The sequence below is a fragment of the Podarcis vaucheri genome (genome assembly GCF_965113315.1).
Source record: "Podarcis vaucheri genome assembly, chromosome: 3".
In the NCBI taxonomy this organism is placed as follows: domain Eukaryota; kingdom Metazoa; phylum Chordata; class Lepidosauria; order Squamata; family Lacertidae; genus Podarcis; species Podarcis vaucheri.
In genome coordinates, this window is record NC_138761.1 from 88,250,441 (window position 1) to 88,266,420 (window position 15,980).

General features: G+C 41.7%; 1 protein-coding gene across 6 annotated transcripts in view; it reads left to right on the forward strand.

Moving 5' to 3' along the window:
- Window positions 1-15,980, forward strand: part of COL9A1 (collagen type IX alpha 1 chain) — a 97,625-nt gene that overhangs the window by 59,194 nt on the left and 22,451 nt on the right. For all 6 annotated transcript variants that reach the window (XM_082218285.1, XM_082218286.1, XM_082218288.1 and 3 more), the window contains 16 exons: window positions 6-29; window positions 220-273; window positions 900-953; window positions 2,237-2,269; window positions 2,371-2,427; window positions 2,767-2,820; window positions 3,275-3,328; window positions 3,789-3,842; window positions 5,029-5,082; window positions 7,082-7,135; window positions 8,267-8,320; window positions 8,444-8,497; window positions 10,119-10,172; window positions 11,204-11,248; window positions 11,369-11,422; window positions 11,531-11,584. In XM_082218285.1, the coding sequence (XP_082074411.1) occupies window positions 6-29; window positions 220-273; window positions 900-953; window positions 2,237-2,269; window positions 2,371-2,427; window positions 2,767-2,820; window positions 3,275-3,328; window positions 3,789-3,842; window positions 5,029-5,082; window positions 7,082-7,135; window positions 8,267-8,320; window positions 8,444-8,497; window positions 10,119-10,172; window positions 11,204-11,248; window positions 11,369-11,422; window positions 11,531-11,584 (807 nt within the window). The remainder of the gene's footprint in view (window positions 1-5; window positions 30-219; window positions 274-899; window positions 954-2,236; window positions 2,270-2,370; window positions 2,428-2,766; window positions 2,821-3,274; window positions 3,329-3,788; window positions 3,843-5,028; window positions 5,083-7,081; window positions 7,136-8,266; window positions 8,321-8,443; window positions 8,498-10,118; window positions 10,173-11,203; window positions 11,249-11,368; window positions 11,423-11,530; window positions 11,585-15,980) is intronic.

Here is a 15,980-nt window from a genome sequence, read left to right on the forward strand (position 1 = left end):
TTCAGGGTAAAGGTATTCCTGGATCTCTAGTAAGTAGATATTCACCAACTATCAGTAGCATAATAAAATAATACACTTTATCTTCAATGCAATAGGTCTATTGCTAATATTTTTTTAAAAAAACAACCTCTTAAGGTCTGTTTAGAAAGCCATTTATTCCTTAGATAAGGGTGGCTGTTTATAAAGAGTTTAATCAAATCAATGTCTTTTCAAATGTAGGGTCCTCCTGGTATTGCAGGACTTCCTGGTGAAGTGGGCAGAGTTGGGCCACCTGTGAGTATATATATCACTGCATATTTTTTAAAAATCACTGATCTAAATTTTCATGTTAACTAATTAAATTCCCCATACTAATTATGCATGTTTAGGAACGATGTTTCCCAACAATGTCTGGCACATGAAGGCTAACCACGTTTACCTTGAAATAAGGGCTGGATAGCATGGTGAAAAACTTCCCAAATGGTGTATGCGACTGGGCACGTAAATGGATTTCCATGCGGAGGTTTAAATGCATGGTGGTTACTTTTCAAGATTCTGAGTGGTTTTGTATGTAATAGGGGCTTTAGTGATGGTGAATGGAGCATGAGGCATCTTTAGTTATTTAATAGCTGCTATCATCTCTGAGCACTTCAGTAATAGAAATTACCATCCCATATCTTTTCGATGTACTTCTTTTATGAAAGAAACAAGGGATATAGATTACTGTAGCCTCTGTTCCTCCTGTCATGTAAAACTACTTTTATATTCTGTGCACTTAGAGTTTTCTAGAACTCTGAACTTAACCACATTGTAAATGGTCTCCTCTGCGATTGCTACAGCCTTATTTACAAATAAGGCCAGAACAAATATCAGTTATGCAGCTCACTGATATACACTTGTGCCACCTTCAAACTATTTAGGGTGATCCTGGAAAGAGAGGCCCTCCTGGAGTGCCAGGTCCCCCCGGCCCCATGGTAAGTTCGAGATACTCATTTTATTATACATTTATTAAAATGTCTGTTTCCCCAACTCTTTCGAAGTGTGGAGGCATGTTTCTGTGGGTTAGAAGTAGCATTACTTTGTTGTGACATTCCCTCCAGTGCTCACAGTTGACCTGGTACGGCACTGAATTTCAAAGCCTTCTGAGTAAAGGAGTACAAGAGGCTTCTTTTCATATGTGTTTCCATTTATGCTGGTGGAAGCGGAAGGCGAGGTCTGGGATCATGCACTGTTTCTGGTACAGAAGATGCCCTGCTTCACCAGAGAATACACTCTAGAGTTTGACGAGCCATTTCACAAGATTTCAGGGAGGACTCAACATCCACCTGGCCCCCTTCTAAGTTGTGATTTGTTCTCTAGCAGTGTTGGAGGATATACAGATAGCGGCCTATTTGTGCGGGGGTTATGTTCCTGACCTCCCCACCCCCACCCAGCACATCAGCAGAGCATGCATAAGCTCATTCCGCCCCGCTCTGTCCCTTTTCCAGCCAATTCCAGGTCACTGTTATACATGGTTGCACATCAGTTGGACGTGCGTAAATCCGACGTTGCCTGTACTATGCTCTTTGTACAGGTAACGGTAGATTGACAGGTCTGCTTGCCATCTCAGTCAGTTAACAGTCCATATGAAATCCAGTTTGCCTTTACACTTCTCTGAAGTCTCTCAGCCCCACTCACCTCACAGAGTGTTTGTTGTGGGGGAGGAAGGGAAAGGAGAATGTTAGCCGCTTTGAGACTCCTTAAAGGGAGTGAAAGGCGGGATATCAAATCCAAACTCCTCTTCTTCTTCTTCTTTATGTTTGGTTACCCATCTACATGGCAAGGCAAAGTAAATAGCTAAATAGATAGGTTGAGCTCTTTTACAAGGTTGCATTCCAAGTGCATATTCTCCTTTGAGAAAGAGGTTGCAGAATGTCCCTTAACAAATGCACAAATTAAACACCCAGTGAGGACCTGCCTTGCTTAATTGTGGTGCATTTTGGCATAGAACCCATTGCTTTTATAAAGAGAAATCGTATGAATGTGTAGAAATGTCTGTCTACCTATCCACCCACCCACCCACCCACCCATCTATTGCTCTTCTTCACGTCTTCAGCAGAAAATACAGATGGCTTTGGGGGGCACGGGAACAATGTGGATTGCTGAAATCAGAAAATTGGGGACTGTGTTGAATCTGCCTTTTGTTCATTTTCCTGTTATGCTATGCCTTTAAAAACAAAAAAACAAAACAAAAACTGTTCTATTAAATCTCCTTCAGGGAACAGTTGGACTTCGTGATGGAGATCCACTGGTAAGATATTTATTTTACCTTTTTGGATGAAAAAAAATGCTTTTCTGTAATAGTTTTTCATCCTTAACTCAGCTTTTGGGTTTTCTCTCCCCCACTCCCAGTGTCCCAATTCTTGTCCACCTGGCCGATCAGGATATGCTGGGCTAATGGGCATGAAGGTAAGAGAATATGTTGTAATTTAATATGCTGTAATTATGGATGCATATTGAATACATTGAGTTGCAGGAATGGAAGGCAGCACACAGAAGCCATCTTTCTTTCCCCCTCCTCCCGTTCTGAACCTCCCATGTACCCCCTGAAAAGACCTTCTGAAGATTGGGGGGGGGGGAACCTGCTGACCACCATAGGCTTTGCTATACATGGGGCTGTAGTGGGAAGAGGAAATCACCCAAAGTCAGGAGGAGGGGTCTTGTGGGAGCCTGGTACATATCAAAATTTTAAAAGATGGTGATTGTTTAAACCTACTAATTAAACAGGGCTTTGCTCTTATGCTTTAGGGTCACAAAGGAGTAAAAGGAGAGGCTGGTGAACCAGGAAAACAAGGCCATAAGGTAAATGAAATAGAATACTAGGTTAAAATGATTTGGAAAGCCAATGGTTGAAAGAGGAATCATGTTTAATTTTGTTATGCTTTTAACAAACGAAAAGAACAGTAGCTTTCCTCTTAGATTTATTTCCCCACTATTGCCACAGCGCTTTTTTTCTGTTTTAATCCCAAACAGCTTTGATGTCTTCTCCAAATAAGGCAGTTTCTGCATGGACTTCCCTTTTGTGTAAAATATAATGTTTTGTGTACTGCACATAGGCCATATGAGTTGCAAGTACACATTGAGCAATAACACTAATAAATAGTGCACACTCTCTCTTACAGGCTGAGGCCACAATCCTGACCTCATTTACATGGGAGTAAGCCCAACTGAATTCAGTTCGACTTACATCTGAGTAGACATGATTAGGTGTTAGAATGTTCTATAAACTAATTTGTTCTTATTTGTACTTATTTAGGGCGAGGAAGGTGAACAAGGAGGAGTAGGTGATGTTGGCACTCAAGGCCCACCAGTAAAGTATTTCCTTTTAATTAGCTTTTTATTCGCATTCTGTTATCTCTAATGGCTATGTACAGGTGTGAGAAATTGTACTATTTATTCCTTTAATCCACCTGCAAAAGATTCATTTCCAGCTGTTCAAACCAGGTGTGAACTGACACATTTAGATGACGCAAATCACAGCTATGTTGTCATTTTTTAAATTCTCGATCATATGTTTAGATCTTTCCCGTCTGTTTTTGTTAGGTAATGTTCAGTAGCTAGAGCTTTTTAATTCTTGATTTTATTAAAAGTAAACTAACTTTAAAATCTGTGTGCCTAAAATAAGAAGCACTTCTTATAATCAAAGGAAGATCTGAAAAGGTCTTTTTTAAAAAAGTATATTATCTAAGGAAATACGGTATGAAAATTTGCATATATAGGATAACTCCGCTGCACAAAACTGCATACTTACAATAAATTTTGCATTTCAGGGACCTCAAGGTTTAAGAGGTATAACTGGCATAATGGGACCCAAAGGTGACAAGGTAAGTAATAGCAACGCTGCCTTTATCATTTTAAATGATAACTTTATCATTTTAAAGCACAGGGGTGCTACCCCACAACACTGTCTGCTACTTCCTGGTACTGTGGGAGAAGACTCCTGTCAACCCCCAGTAAACTAGATAGACCAAGAATCCATCTTTAGAAATGGAAAGCAGAATAGCTTATTGTCCATATGTGGTGCTCCTCTTTAGCCTGTCAACTCTGTGGCACACGTGGATCTCATTTTCAGAAAACCAAATTTACCTTTCTGATTTTCAAAGGTGTTCATCAAGGCTCACCTTGAATACTTTTAATCTTTTATTGACCAAGAATGAAACACTATTATTATAGCCAGCGTACTTATTTTATTGACTTACCAGAATTGCTATTTACTATTACCCTTCCCATTTACTCATGTTGCTACATCAGATTAAATGTGTATATAAAGGCTTTTTCCGAGGTACCGCTTCTTGATTACATTACATATTCTCTTCTTCTATTGCTGTTTCTTTTTCCTTGCAATTGTCTCATCTGTAAAGCATTCTTGCAGCAGTTCCATAAAGGACAATATATTTTGGTTCAATTCACTATAATTCTGTAGAATAGCACACTCATATGTTACGTGCAGGGCATTGGGAAATAGTTGAAGACCGAATGACCTGCAGTGGAATATATTCAGAGGAACGGATCAATTGCTGCCCAGCACGATCCAACAGAGGTTCAGTGTGATTTTGATGCCGACTTTATTGTTGCAGCGTGATTACCACTGTTCCGTGGTTAACTCTCAGGTTGCATTGGTAATCTCTGAATTTTGAAATCACATGTGTCATCTAGATCATATGCAAGTCCTTTTATGCCAGTGTTGCTAGATCTGATGGAGGTGGATCGCTGGCATCATAACAAGCTTTCATGCAATGGATCACAGCATGAAGGAAGACCCATATGTTGTGGAACATCTTTATAAAGACTAGTAGAGTATAGTTCCACAGTAACAACTGCATAACAAATCCTTGGTGGTCATTCCAGCTCTTGATCTCAGGTGTAAAGGATTGAGGGTTGGAATGAAATAATGGCAAGTGTGAAGCTGCTGTCTGCCCTATTAGCCTCAATAGAAAATACATGTGTGTGCAGAATATTTTAAAAGCTTTTATATCTTAAGAATCCTTTGTTTGTTTATTTTTACTGTAGGGTGCTCGGGGTCTTGATGGTGATCCTGGTCCCCGGGGTCTTCCTGGGCCCCCGGTAAGTTTCTTTGTCTTATCAGCAAGACCTCTAAGGAAGATTCACAATTAAGCACATCAGGGTGGCTACCCTGGCATTCACATTTCAGGAGTGCCTATCTCAGTTTTCATTCTTTTAAAAAGCCTCCATACAGTAAATCTCAATCTCTTGTTCCCAGGCACATGAGTTTGGCGTGTGTGTGTGGGGGGGGGAAATTGGCTAGCCTGTAATAATAAATATATTAAATAATGTAAAGATTGACAGGATACCAAAGTATTACTCGCTGCATGATTCATTGCTTTTTTCTTTTCCTCTTTGCTACCAGCCTCTGCTGGGAATGAGCTGTTGTTGTGCTGACTGTTCAGTATAGCTAATTGGATCATTCAGTTATTCCCGAGGGGAGGGATCGTGGCACATTGGTAGATCACATGCTTTGTATGCAGGGAGTTCTAGGTTCAAACCCTGGCATTTCCAGGTAGGGCTTGGGTCGACTGCTGCCTGAAACAGTGGAGAGTTGCTCCTCGTTACTGTCGCAGAGGTGAGCTGGATGGACCAATTGTCTGACTCAGTACAGTGGTACCTCATTTTTTAATGTCTCCTTTGACAGATATTTCAGTTTTCAAACACCGTAAACCCGGAAGTAAATGCTTCAGTTTTTTAATGCGCCTCAGAAGTTGAACATGCCACACGGCTTCTGCTTAGTGCAAGATCCTGAGGCCTAGCTGTCGGCTTTGGGGTTTTCGGTTTTTGAACGTTCCAGAACTCAAAACTGTCTTCCGGAACGGATTGCTTTTGAAAGCAGAGGTACCACTGTATAAGGAAGCTGCCTACATTCCTGGGTTGATGCAGAGATAAAACAGAATTTCCCATTCCCAGAGGAGGATCACCTGCTGCATGTCATTACACTTGGCTCACCTCCTTCCAGTCCAGAGGTACTCTCAGAATAGTGTCTCACACAGAAACAGAGCAGTGCACAAGTGCTGAGATGGGAGAAGTGAGGTCAGCCAGAGCCCCTTGTGATCTTAAATTGGGGCCATCTTTTATAAAGTTAGTTATTCCCACATGGGATTTTCATACAGTCCATGTGGAAACATCAAATTCAGTTTTCTCTGTTCTCCAAGACGATAGCAAGAATGAGTTTTCAGTAGTATGAAACATACTAAGTAAACATAAAAACCTCATTTAAGATACTCCCAATGTTTGTGATGCATAAGTATTAAATGATGATGGATATTTTGTATAAAATAAGATAACATTGTCTTTTATGTTTTCACATGTAAACGTAACCATTTCATGACTAGTTTATTGTTTGTTGTGTTTTATATTATGAGCCCCATTTCACCTCGGAAGTCATTACTGAGGGTGCAGTAAAACTCTTGGAGCAATTGACACATAGCTAAAGAAGACCAGAATTCCAAAGCCCTACTTTCTGTCTGTCTGAATGATTTCTAGGCTGTCTTTCAATGTAAAACTCCCAGGGCGGCATGCAATCAGTAATTTAAAAAGTAACAGTAAAATAGTACAAAACAAATATATAAGCACAGAAACTACAGCCATAAAAACTAATAAAATCTAGTAAAGTTGCCATAAAACCAGAAACAGTTATCAAACATGCTGAAATAGCTACTCAATAAAAAGGAAAACATATTTGTTTGGCTCCCAAAGAACAAAAGGTTTAGTGGCTGGCAAGTTTCCCTGAGGAAGTCTTTTATGTATATAGATGTGCTTCCCCCGTATGCATTTATAAGCTTTTGGGATTTACAGTAAGCTGAAGATTGGCTTGGCTTTGATATTTCCCCGTCGTCCAAGAATGAGGGGCAATGACACACAATCAATTCACCCTTGTCTAAGAAATGGCCCTTCTTGACCTGTTATCTTGAGGCTTACATCATAATATGCAGTTACAGTAACTCTTTAGAAACATGGGAATTTACCTTGCCTTTAGCCATCATCGTTCACATAACTTTTATTTAATTATGACAAGTAATTGCCAGTTAATGTGCTTAACATTTCTTTGCAGGGTGATCAAGGACAAAGAGGTTCATTGGGAGAGGCAGGCCCCAAAGGCGAAAGAGTGAGTTCTTATTGAGTTCCAGTGGATGACTAAGTAGTAATGTACCACAAAATAATGTACATTGATACCACAAAACTACCAGGCCCTCTGCCTGGTTCCCTGTAACCTCACTTCTCACAGTGAGGGAACCGCCAGAAGGCCCTCAGAGCTGGACCTCAGTGTCTAGGCTGAAGGATGAAGGTGGAGATGCTCCTTCAGATATACTGGGCTGAGGCGGTTTAGGGCTGTAAAGGTCAGCACCAACACTTCGAATTGTTCTCGGAAACGTACTCTGAGCCAATGTAGATTTTTCAGGACCTGTGTTATATGGTCTTGGCAGCCACTCCCAGTCACCAGTCTAGCTGCTGCATTCTGGATTAATTGCAGTTTCTGGGTCACCTTCAAAGGTAGCCCCACATAGAGTGCATTGCAGTAGTCCAAGCGGGTGATGACTAGATAACTAAGGGCCTTGTTTCCATACAAGGCGAGCCTGACCTTGGGCCTTGGGCTCAAACACTTCCCATTCTCCTCGCCTCCTCCCATGCCACTGGAAAGAGGTATAAACTGAGATTCAATTTCACTTTCTATGATTTCTGGCTTGTTAGATGTGAAGCAGAAATTGTGGTGTAAAATGAACTTGGTTGCAAAACAACTCAACTTCAAGCCATGGGTTAGGAAATGAGTTTGCTTTAATAAAGTAGAATTTATTTGCAACCACAGTTTCTGTTTTATATGTAGCAACAAGCTTGGAATCATGGAAAGGGAACAATAAAATCGTAGAGTTGGAAGGAACCAGAAGGGTCATCTGTTCCAATTCCCTGCAATGCTGGAATCATTTGCCCAATGTTGGGCTTGAACCCATGACTCTGGGATAAAGACTCTTGTGCTCTACTGACTGAGCTATCTCCAAGCTCAAATGTATTCCTCTTCCAAGTGGAGAGAGGAAGGGGTGCCCTTGACCACGTAGCATTACATGTGAATTGTCCCATTGTGTGCTCGAACATTGAACTAAAATGGGAATAAGGTAGTTTAATGCTAATACACTTGACTTAAGTTATTCGAGAGGAGGCATTCACCTTGCTTCGTTCAAGTGTGCGTCCCTTAATATGACTATAATGTTCAATATGCTTTAATTTTCTTCCTTTTTCTTAGGGTCCTGAAGGTGTTAGAGGAATTAGTGGTCTTCCTGGGCCTAAAGGAGAAAGTGTACGTATAGTGTGATTATTATTAATCATAGCATTTGTCATTTACATTGCTATCATGTATTATGAAACAAGTGTGATTTACATAATGGCAACGTGTTACAGAAGATGTTACTTCTTTCTCAAGGGCTTACCGGGAGTTGATGGCCGTGAAGGGATCCCTGCCATGCCAGGAGCAAAGGTACTTAATTCATTGTGCTGTTTAATTTATATTTTCAAAATGAACTGCTCACTTCCATATTGTGTGGATTAGGAGCGAAAATCACAGAGAATCAGTTCAGATTAGGTGAACTGATAGAGAACAGAACTATTAATTATGCTTAGCGATATTATCTCTCTGGATCTTTCATATTCAGAGGCAATAACGGTGACTGGTGTCTCCAAAGAGTAAGAGTCTGCCCCATCAAGTTGCTCCTAATACAGTGTGTCTTGACCCCACCCAAAACTCCTCCCACCTTCCCTATACTAGCTCTGCAATGGAGGCTCCTCCTCCCATGCCAGTGGGCGCCATGATGATAGCTAAGAGGAACTTCTGTGAGAGGTGTGGGCAACGTTTGGCCCTCCCATTGTTGGTGAACTGTTAACTCCCATCAGACCTAGCAGACATGGCCATTGGCCAAGGAAGATGAGAGCTGTACTGCAGACTGTGCTCAGCTAGGACCACCAAGTTTAAGGGAGTGTCCTATGTTCTGGCACTTTGGTCTAACCAGCAGCTACCTGCTTATGTTCTAATGGAGCAGTCAAATGCCAGATTACCACTTGTGTCACACATGCATGAAAGGAATCCTTCACACATATGCCTCCACCAATTAACCCTCCCCATTTAATTAAGGTAATTCATTGCTAACATTCATTTCCCTTCATATTGAAATGCCCAATTTTCTCCCCTTGATTGGACATGGCAGCTCTCCAGTCTTTGGGGTTTGCACACAGGGCTGCCGCATGGGGAGCCATGTCCTTAGTGAGCCCAGATGTTGGTGCTGTGCAAGATGCCAAACCAGTCAGATCTCCACTTAAAGAGGTGGGACATGCAGAAAGCAGAAGTGTGCTAGTTAAATTGTATGAATGAGCCACTTTTGTCATTGGTGAGCCGGTCTTCTTCTGCTCCTACTGCATGTTCATGAAGAACACGACAGTCACTCAAGTTGCACCTAGCATTATCTGTGGGTGTAAGCAGAGAGCAAATCTTATTTGCCTCTTTTGTGCACCCATACTGGTTGGGGACGCAGGTGGCGATGTGGGTTAAACCACAGAGCCTAGGACTTGCTGATCAGAAGGTCGGCAGTTCAAATCCCCGTGACGGGGTGAGCTCCCGTTGCTCGGCCCCTGCTCCTGCCGACCTAGCAGTTCGAAAGCACGTCCAAGTGCAAATAGATAAATAGGTACCGCTCCGGCAGGAAGGTAAACGGCGTTTCCGTGCGCTGCTCTGGTTCACCATAAGCGGCTTAGTCATGCTGGCCACATGACCCGGAAGCTGTACCCCGGCTCCCTCGGCCAATAAAGCGAGATGAGCGCCGCAACCCCAGAGTCAGTCATGACTGGACCTAATGGTCAGGGGTTCCTTTACCTTTTTACTGGCTGGCTGAGTCTTTTGGTTAACTCCCAAGTACTATCAAGTTGTTAACAACCAGAACAACAGTGATATTACATTCCCATAAGTTAGCGGTTTGGAAAAGGATGCCACAGTGTTTTTTTAAAAAAGATACTAACTTGTTCGTTTGGGCCTTTTTCTGAATAGCAAACAAGCAGACAGTTTGTACTACAACAATTTTCATTTGATTGATGCAAGCATTTCCTTCCAGGGTGAACCAGGAAAACCAGGCCCTCCGGGTGATATAGGAGTTCAGGGACTGCCAGTAAGTATTCTGTGCACTTTAAATGTAAAACATAGTTAAATTTACAAGCCAGGCTGAAGCTTATTAAGCCTTCATTTTCTGTAATGACAGGAATAGTGAGAGTCTGGGGGAAACCATGAGGAGCGGAGCCTTTAAAAATTAGGGTGTAGGTAGCATGATTCAACTTTACTGGGATGATCCTGTTTGTGTTAATTGCATACAGAAAGGGTAAGTTCCAGGATTGTCATGGAAGCTTTAGAGGGCACCCAAGCTAGGAAGCTAGATAAAAATGTTGATGTCTCTCTTTAAGAGAATAGAACACGCCCACTTCCTCACCATTTCACCAAGGTGCAGCCCCGCCATGCTGTCTCCCACTGCTCCACCCAGATACAACTAAATCTAGTGCCGCCTATGCAACATGATGATATCATCCCTGCAAGCATATTATGGCTGTGCTGAAGCGTATGTCAAAGACTGTTTGGCTCCTGAAGTTTTCCTACATCTTTTATAATGTATAGCATAGATTAGTTGCATGTATTACTATCAAAATTTGTTATTTTCCTTATTCAGAAGACCACTTTACCACAATCTCTCGCTCTCTTTCATTCCAATTCCTTGTGCCTCACTATATTCCTAAGGTGGGATGAAACTATAAGGAAACCAATAGATCAATCAAATAAGATAGTCGCTGTTGCTGAAAACTACGCTCTGTTATGAAAATCAATGCGTTTTCATAGCATGCTTTTAGGAACCAACTTAAGCATGTGCTTAAAGAGCATTCCATGTCCTTTGGAGGGGGAAGGTTAATTATGTTGGCACTAGTTTGGGGTGTTTTTTTAAATGGATTTTGGCTCTGTTGAGACATGCTTGTAAAAGGTCCAATATAATTCACTTGATGACATAGCTTGGCAAAAAGAAACAGTTCCCAACACTATGGGAGACACTCCTCCAATACAGACTATAATTGCCCGAGGGAGCAAGGAATATTTGCACCTTTTAAGTACATAGAACATTACAAACATTTTAAGGCAATGTGTTTTCTTTTGTTTTAGGGTTTACCAGGTTCTCCAGGAGCAAAAGGTGTTGCTGGACCACAGGTAAAGTATTCTAGGCAATCTGGGAAAGACTCCAGGTGTATTTTTTAATTATTATTCCACTCTTTCTCCAAGATAGTGGCACCTATTGTGACGTGGCTAATTCTCCTTGTCTCCCAACAGGGTAATGCAGGTCCTCCTGGGATACCTGGCTTGATGGGGAATTCGGGTAAACCTGTAAGCTCCTTTCTTTCTCCATATTCATTTTATTTTTTACTAACACTTGTGCATTTTGTGCAGAATCGGTTTTAAAGCACGTTCTGTTCTTGTAATCATGTTAAACAGGGAGAACAGGGGCCACAGGGAGAAAAAGGGCCCATCGGACCCAGAGGCCCATCGGTAAGTACTTGTTCTGCTCTATCTTTTGGTTCTGGGATTTCAGCTATAGGCCAATGATGGAGGAGACAAGGTCTGCACAAAAGGTGCTTGTGTTATTTGCCTGTGACGTAAACTCTTTTAGCTTTCACATCAATTTCTTCCAGTCCCAAATTAGTTGTTCACATTTGCCTCACATTTGCCGAGTGATAATACAAATAAACTCAGCCCAATATTCCGTAGTGAGTTAAACACTCCAGCCAAAACCATGAAACATGTCAGTAGAATTATATATGATAAGCTGAGCACTAGTCTACAGATAGGGACGCGGGTGACGCTGTGGGTAAAACCTCAGCGCCTAGGACTTGCCGATTGCATGGTCGGCGGTTCGAATCCCCGCGGCGGGGTGCGCTCCCGTCGTTCGGTCCCAGCGCCTGCCAACCTAGCAGTTCGAAAGCACCCCCGGGTGCAAGTAGATAAATAGGGACCGCTTACCAGCGGGAAGGTAAACAGCGTTCCGTGTGCTGCGCTGGCACGTGACCCGGAAGTGTCTGCGGAGTGAGATGAGCGCACAACCCTAGAGTCTGGCAAGACTGGCCCGTACGGGCAGGGGTACCTTTACCTAGTCTACAGATCCACATCATGCAAAGCTTTCATGGTCCCTAGAGGGACTGAAGACCCTTGCACACTATGCCAGAAGTTCTGCTGTGAACTGAGGATGAATTTCAGCTGCACTGCATGAAGTCTTAGCCATTGTTTATGACAGAATGGAAGTGTGATATTTCTTGGAACCCTCTCAAGGACCTGTCCCTGGGGCTGTCCCTGACTAAGGGTCAGCCTCTCAGCTACACTGTGTCCAGACTTCATTCAAAATGTTTGGTGCTGCCACCTACTGTGTTAGAGAAGTAGGGTGCCCCTTTTATATTTTATTACCCCATGAAATAATAATATAGACATTATCCTATATATTGGACATAATACATGTATGTTTAATTATGCATTAATCGTTTACCCCATGAATATCCTTGAATATACTAGTACCTATAATTTTACATAATACATAACTGTTTATTGTACATAATATTATATACCATACAACTATTAAATATGCATTATTAGTTCATTTATCTGATTTAAGAACGTTATGTCTATCTCATGCATTATTGTAATCACTACCATCCATAATCTTACATTCAGAAATTACCTGAAATATCTCTCGTCAACATGGAAGTGCATTTTACACCTGGTTATTTATTAATCTGGCATATCACATGAGAATCATCAGCCCCTGTATATAAGGCCCTCCCCTAGTATCAAGTCCATACTTATGGGCCATGGCTTGATCCAAGGTAGGTCGAAACAGGAGCACCTCTACCATGCAAATGTATGGTACAAGATTAAGAAATGGGTCCTCAAAGGCATGTTTGGGTTAAAAGTGGGTTCTGAGCCTGAAAACATTGAAGATACTTGATCTACACTAAACACAAAGGGTGAGATATATTTCTTTGGAATCCACATAGACCAATACACAGGCACATTTTCAAACCTAGTATGCAAGTGTTCTAATGAAAACCACTTTCTGGAATACGTGCTAGTAACATCACAGGTTCACTAAATGGTGTTATATAACCCTCCCTGCTGGGACTGTTAATACAGGCTTGCACCAGGGATTCTTCTTACCCAAATGAAGAAAGGCGATGGGGGATCAAAAGTGAAGTATACTTAAGGAGACAGTGCACTATTCCTGAACACAGAACACTGAAAATGTGGCAGTGGATTTGGGGAATACTGCTTGCCATCTTTCTGAAAACCATTGTGCTCCATGCAAAACTGAGTTGCATAGAGTAATAACTACCAAAGTCAAGGGATTATTCCTTTGCTTTATCTTTCAGCTCTGGCTACTGACACAATAACTTCTCCCCCCCCCCCAGAAAAACTCTTTATTTGCAAAAATTGCAAACTGTTGGTGGCTTTGAGCAGAACTTGTTTAGATATACTTGGCTATTTCCCAAATTCCTTTCTCTAAACTTATGCCGGTCTGAATGTTTTTGGACAGCTCTTGGTTAATAAAGAACAGGGTAGTTCCTTAACCGGATAATGCAAGATAATCTTCTAAACTATGTTTTTAATCCCGTAAAATGCAACTAAGGGTTTATAAAATCAGCAGTGCGTAGAAACCAGAGCTACCATACTGTGTTAATTATTAACCATCTCCACTGCAAGCTCTGGAAGCAGTTCAGATTAGACTCTGAAAATTCTAGTTCTAGTGACCAGCATGACATCTGCTAGATTTCTGTAAGCTAATAATGGTTTGCATAAGCTGATAGATGTGCAAAACATTCTATAAATCATGCTTTCAATGAGAAACGTGGGGGAAACACTGCTTTACACATTAGTTTACACCGATTGTTTCGTTATACCTATAAATTTACAAATCATTCTTAACCATACAGTTGTACCTCAGGTTACAGACGCTTCAGGTTACAGACTCCACTAACCCAGAAATAGTACCTCGGGTTAAGAACTTTGCTTCAGGATGAGAACAGAAATTGGGCGGTGGCAGCGCGGCGGCAGCAGGAGGCCCCATTAGCTAAAGTGGTACCTCAGGTTAAGAACAGTTTCAGGTTAAGAACGGGCCTCCAGAACGAATTAAGTTCTTAACCCGAGGTACCACTGTACTTACTTGGAAGCTAGACTTCGTTTCAATGGGGCCCACTCACAAGTAACTAAACTACTATAAGTTTACAGCCATGCAGCCCAGTATGGTTAACTTAGAATCAAGTCCCATTATGGTCAATGGAGCTTCTTACTCCCAGAGAAGAGCACCTAGGATTGCAGCCGTCCTTCATGATTTCTTATTCTTCCAGTAAGTTTCACCATTTCTGCGTTTTTCATTAATTTTAGTTGCCAATCTTCTTTAGTTAGAACTGCTGCTTCTTTCCATCCCATCCCTGGGCATATACAGTGGTACCTCTGGTTACGAACTTAATTCGTTCTGGAGGTCCGTTCTTAACCCGAAACCATTCTTAACCTGAGGTACCACTTTAGCTAATGGGGCCTCCTGCTGCCACCACACCACCGTCGTGTAATTTCTGTTCTCATCCTGAGGTACAACTTCCAGGTGAGTGGAGTCTGTAACCCGAAGTGTTTTAACCCGAGGTGTTTGTAGCCCAAGGTACCACTGTATCATTGTAGCTGCTGTGGTAGCATACAAAAATAATTTCCTTTGTTCTCTTGGTACCTTTGAACCCAAAATTCCTATATAAAGTGCAGTCGGCATGCATCTCCTCAACAACCTGATCAACAGAATTATCAACTTTTACCAAGTACTTGATCGGTACCTGGTTCATGGCAACATGATTGGCCAACCGCTTGAACCACTATACTTTCACTTAATTTGATATAGCTTCCTTCGGAGCATTAGAACCACCATCCCAATTGTTATGATCTGCTGCACAAGGGGAAAAGAACACGGATAAGATCAAGCCTTTGAATCACTGTAACGTCACAAGTCAGGGTACTGTAATCTTACAGCCAAGCTTCCTATATCTTAATGTTATAGATCAAAACGTATTAATAAAACATGTATTTCATTGTTCTTTTTACCAGTTGACTTGAAGCTTTGCTTCGCACACACATTATGGAAATTGGTCTAAATGATTATCACACTTCATTTATGGTTAAAATCTTTGAAAGCTTTCCTTTTATGCTAAATTGCTCCAGAGTATCAATTTTTAAACTTCAAAGTGTCAGGCATAATCAGTGATAATGCTTTCTTTTAAAAAAAGAATCAGCAGCAGTAGTGGTATAAGCAGATTATTTGTGCTCAGTTGGGCACAATGGCCCATTCTTGGCCTCACTCTGCCAGTCTTTGCCAGTTCTTTTTCCTCTATTGTTTCCACTCTGTTATTTAGCAGAGATGCTATATATGGATCAGATGTGCACCCTCCCCCCAAAAGCAAGATATGGTTATGCTGTTAAAATGGAGATATTTTACAGTTCTTATGGACAATGATGTTGTTGTTTAGTCGTGTTCAACTCTCCGTGACCCCATGAAACAGAGCATGAAAAAGCTTCTCCTTTTTTATGTCCATGGAGTTTTCTTGGCAAAATACTGGAGTGGTTTGCCAGTTCCTTCTCCAGGTGGATCACATTTAGTCTAAACTCTCGGTTATGACCTGTCCGTCTTGGGTGGCCCTGCACGGCATAGCTCATAGCTTCTTGGAGTTATTCAAGCCCCTTCACCACGACAAGGTGATGAAGGGGTTTTGGACAATACAGTACTTCAGTTTGGACTTGGATGAGCTTCACAGGAACGGGGCATCACCATAGTGGGACAGCTACCAAGAGCACCTCTCTGAGTACCCTCTCACAGTTGGAAGGGACCACACTGATGGACTGAGTGCTCTTGCTTGAATTT